Source organism: Patiria miniata, unplaced genomic scaffold, assembly GCF_015706575.1.
Source record: "Patiria miniata isolate m_02_andy unplaced genomic scaffold, ASM1570657v1 HiC_scaffold_2, whole genome shotgun sequence".
NCBI classification, from domain to species: domain Eukaryota; kingdom Metazoa; phylum Echinodermata; class Asteroidea; order Valvatida; family Asterinidae; genus Patiria; species Patiria miniata.
The window spans coordinates 9,005,222-9,010,061 of NW_024037058.1; the positions used below are offsets into that span (position 1 = coordinate 9,005,222).

Sequence of the window (4,840 nt, forward strand, 5' to 3'; positions counted from 1 at the left end):
TGAAGGGAACAAACAGATTATTGCGGGATCTTGTTGAATAATCATGAATTTCATGAACTGAGGTGAAGTATGAGGAGAATGTGCGAGGGAGAAGATTGTTAGTAAATTTGTACATAAAGATCCCAGTGTGCAATTTGTTGATGTCAGTAAGAGTGAGGGTGCGTAGATGTGCAAAGAGAGGTGCAGAGTGGTCCCGAGGATGTGATAGAGTGCAAATGCGAATGGCCCTTTTTTGTGCGACAGCCAAAGCGTTCAGTTTCTTATTGCTGGTACGCGCCCAGATTATATTACCGTAATTTAGATACGGGAGAATAAAAAAGTTATAAAGTAAGATCAGAGAAGTGGCTGGAAGAAAGAAACGAAGTTTAGAAAGAACGCCGGTGTTTCGAGAGATGATTTTGGTGATTGAAGAAATGTGTTCGGTCCAGGAAAGGTTTTGATCGATGATGACACCCAGAAACTTGGCTGAAGAGACCCTGTTGATTGGAATATTGTCAATTACAAGTTGAGACAAGTTGATATCATGAGGACGAGCCGACTTGCTGAAAAAAATATAATTTGTTTTACTGTGGTTCAAAGAAAGTTTATTGGCTTTAAACCACGAAGACATCAACTTGAGTTCAGAGTTGAGAGTGTTTATCAAAGAGGTAACATCAGAGCTAGAATAGAATATGGTTGTGTCGTCGGCGAAAAGAGTGAAGTTAAGAAGAGATGAAGAATTGTGAAGATCATTAATTCGTTATTACGGATTATTAATTCGTTATTACGGATTATTCAATTCGTTATTACGGATTATTAATTCGTTATTACGGATTATTAATTCGTTATTACGGATTATTAATTCGTTATAACGGATTATTTAATTCGTTATTACGGATTATTAATTCGTTATTACAGATTATTTAATTCGTTATTACGAATTAAGTGTGATGTTCTCACACGTGGAGAGCACGTGACCAGGGGCCTATGTATATAGCGCCGCTAGGCGGCGCTATATACACCGGCACCATGCTTTACACCGCCACCGAATGAAACACTCACACTACTGTGCCATACTTGCCGAGTAATGACTCAGAACGTATGAGTAATTCGTAATAACGAATTAATAATCCGTAATAACGAATTAGTAATCCGTATTAACGAATTAAATAATCCGTTATAACGAATTAATCATCCGTAATAACGAATTAGTAATCCGTAATAACGAATTAAATAATCCGTTATAACGAATTAATAATCCTTACGATTTAGTAATCCGTAATAACGAATTAAATAATCCGTTATAACGAATTAATCATCCGTAATAACGAATTAGTAATCCGTAATAACGAATTAATAATCCGTTATAACGAATTAATAATCCGTAATAACGAATTAAATAATCCGCAACATATATACTTGCAGTGGCGCTAATGGGCTTTCGTAGGAATATTTCCCCAATGAAATTAACAAATTATAGCAACTGTGCCATATTTAATTAAATTTTATGAGAGAAAACAAATCACTGAAAAGTATTGTTTGTAGGCAGCGTTAGCCAAACAGTAAGGTAATCAGATTTGCAACAATGATAAAAAGGTTTCCCCGAGTCAGGGTCGTTTAACAGCGTCGTTTATTTTTTTCATCAAAAGTAATTTTTGGCTGTACTTTATTGAGCAGAGTGGGACAATCGGTTGTCCCGGCGGCAAATTTCCACCAAAACGAACTTTTTAGTCCGTATGTTTAGTCGCCGGTCCGAGGATGTAATTGGGTTGGAGGCATTGTTTTTTCCTTCAGCATTTTTCGTGGGCGTTCCCTGACAACATGCAGATTAAACAAACACAAACAAACTATTCGCTTTGAAACCCCCCCCCCCCCAAAAAAAAGAACCGAAAACTGGTTTATATTGCTATAATGCACGTACAAAGTGTGCCAGTTTTGTGCAAAAACTTTCAATGTTTTCTTCCAAAAGCGTTTCAGGCGGAAGACTTTCATACATTATTTGATATAATAGTCCTACTTTCATTTTAATGAATGCCATTAAATCGGGTGAAGGTACTATCCTGGTTAATAAGAAATGATACTGTACGTGGCTTTAAGGAAGGTAAGTTTTAAACACATGCAGTAGTGAGTTCCAATACCAAAGTCAATGGTATATCCTATGTGCCTCCCCCCCCCCCCCCCCCCCCCCCCCCATCGACGAGCCGACTCCCTCCACATCCAGAAATCGTCCAGGGGCTTTGCCTCTGCATAATCCGCAAATTAAACGAGAGAAACGATAACGTTGAGGTAGCATACTCTGTTTTGCACACTCTGTTCTGTACTGCACACCTCTGACAACACGCCGGAAGTGTGGCTGTATTGTTACACGCCAGTCAGAGTGACAACTCACAGTCAATGTTGCATCCAGCTGACTACAGCCACGGTCATCAAGGTGCAAGTTTGACTGTCTATGGTCACATCTATGTAGGTCTACAAAGATAATGAATTACTATACAATTTGTTTCAGGATTCCCAGCAGAGCTTCTGTTCTATTCTGCATTTGTAAAGGAACATTGTGGAGGTATTGGCTACAAAGGATTATCCAGTTTCATCGATAGGACTCTTCCAATTTTGAGATAATTTCAACCTGACCTGATCAGACTGCAGACGTAACAATAATGGTAAGGAAATAGTATTAGTAATGAAAACCGTGACAAATGTGAGTGCAATATAGTACTCACTCTGATGATGACCATCATGCGTTCTTGTTTCAATGTTATGGAGAATGTGTTAGTGGTGCAGGTCCCTACAGCAAAGCGGTAATGAACAATAAGTTGGTAGCAAACATATAACAAGTATCTGTGTTTGCACTTGTACATAACTACAATTGTTGGCCTAATTGCAGACTTGATAACGTGAAAAACGTGAAAAAACGTTTTATGATGCCGAAGTGGGCACCTCGGATCATCAACAAACCTTTTTCCGGTACCGAACTCGAAAAGAAGATGCCCCTGGCTCGTGTTCCATAATCTTTGTATACTCGTAGATCTCAATATTTTTTATGTATTTGTCTCTTAAGGGTGAATTTCTGGTACCTTTGAGGACCCTCGCAGACTTAGAGGATGCCAAGAGGGCTGCTCGGGTCATCAACGATCACTCGCTGGCCAAGATGGTCACAAGAAAGAGAAAGATCCGAAAGTCTAGGAAGACGATATTTCTGTCCGTGCTTTCCCGGAACAAGTTCGAGGATACGTCTTCATCACCATCGTGCAATCTAAGGGCAACTTCAGCCGAGAATGCTCAAAGCAGGTAGTTAGCTGTTTGATGCACTGGTGATATGCCGATATGGTCCAAAGAGTGCCATGCTTAATATTATTTTTTTTCTCTTGAAAAGTGAATTACGAAACACAAAAAAGTACTCGCGGCCTTAACACATAACAAGGTGACAGCAAGAGTGTCTTCAAACTGTCTCATCAATACAACCTCTTTGGACCTATTTGTTACGTTTTCACAGTGAGATCCAGCTGCTCGTGAGAAGCTCTTCAAGGTCACCTCTGTGTCTGCAGCTGTATCCTTCCACCACTATCTCAGCCTTGAAAGGATTACTACAAGAAAAACTGGCAATTGAACCAGACAAGCAAAATCTATTCACAAAGAGACATCATGAGGTAAATCTGGACTTACAATGTTCATTTTCATTTTAAAGAAACAAACACAACTCTTATTGTGTTTTCCCTTCCCTACACGAATTACTTGCATGTTTGTTATGATAGGGTTACCATGGTTTATTCATTTGTCGATCTTTCAGGAAAAAAAATGCTTCTGTATCATTTCTTGTAGCTTCGCGATGAATTCTCACTAAAGGACCATGGGATTGTCCGAGATTCCAAGATAGACTTACGCCTAGTGTCTGACTTGATGAATGGAAGCTATCAACATAAATCAGCAGGTAACTTCTGTACATATATTCATGTCATGCAAGGGCGGATCCAGGTGAAGGGGGGAGAAGGGCAAAGGGGACCATGCCCCATCCCCCCCCCCCCCAAAAAAAAAAAAAGAACCAATTTTTTTTGTAAAGGGACGTTGCAATAAAGACAGGCAATGAGTACACCACCATCTTTTCCTCCAAAAAAAAAAGGTTAAAGTGGTCAGAAATTGCCTCAGATCGTACCACAGAGCATCTAGAATCCAATTTTTTTAAGGCTCCTTAAGCGGGCCCAAAGCCAGCCGTAATTTTCTGGGACCCACTTTTTGGGGGACCAAAATTTTGTTGGCCCACCACAAACAAATTGTGCTCTGGATCCGCTCTTGATGTCATGTCACACAGGTTGATTTATTGAGCTGATCAACATATATTAACAGGTGAGGCTCTACATATAGGGTTACGCACACTATCTGTATGCAGAGCTGGCTGTCTTACAGACACCTTTCACGTCTCAACCTGCAGGGAAACAGAAGAGAAGAAGAAAGAGGCAGTCGGGCTGCAAATCTTCATCTGAAGAAGAGAAAGACAAAAATCATACTTTGGGTAATAAAGATGCCGTCAACTCAAATCACTCAGAGGGTTCATCTACTTATTCAACAGGTGGGGTAGAAATAAGCAACCCATCAAAAGGTAAACTAGCTTCCTGATACATGCTCAGTGCCCAGTAAAGTTTATTTTGAGGACTTTTCTAAACAGTTACAAATTCAGCATATTTAGAGAAGACGAAAAAACAAGAAATGATAGACAAGAAAATATCATGTTTATGAGAAAAACATAACCTGGCAGGGGTATCTTCACGGAAAATCTGATTATACGAGAGATTCCAAAACCCAATCAGCATCCGATGCAACAGACAACATTCCGTCAAGACTAGTATACTCAACCTACTGCTATAAA

General features: G+C 39.6%; 1 protein-coding gene across 1 annotated transcript; it reads left to right on the forward strand.

Annotated features, from left to right (window-relative positions):
• The first annotated feature begins 2,525 nt into the window (after positions 1-2,525).
• LOC119726921 lies at positions 2,526-4,457 on the forward strand. The gene is made up of 5 exons (XM_038198771.1): positions 2,526-2,639; positions 3,038-3,267; positions 3,473-3,626; positions 3,799-3,907; positions 4,321-4,457. Exons 1-5 carry the CDS (start codon positions 2,637-2,639, stop codon positions 4,455-4,457), a joined length of 633 nt encoding a protein of 210 aa, XP_038054699.1. The 5' UTR covers positions 2,526-2,636.
• Positions 4,458-4,840: the final 383 nt, after the last annotated feature.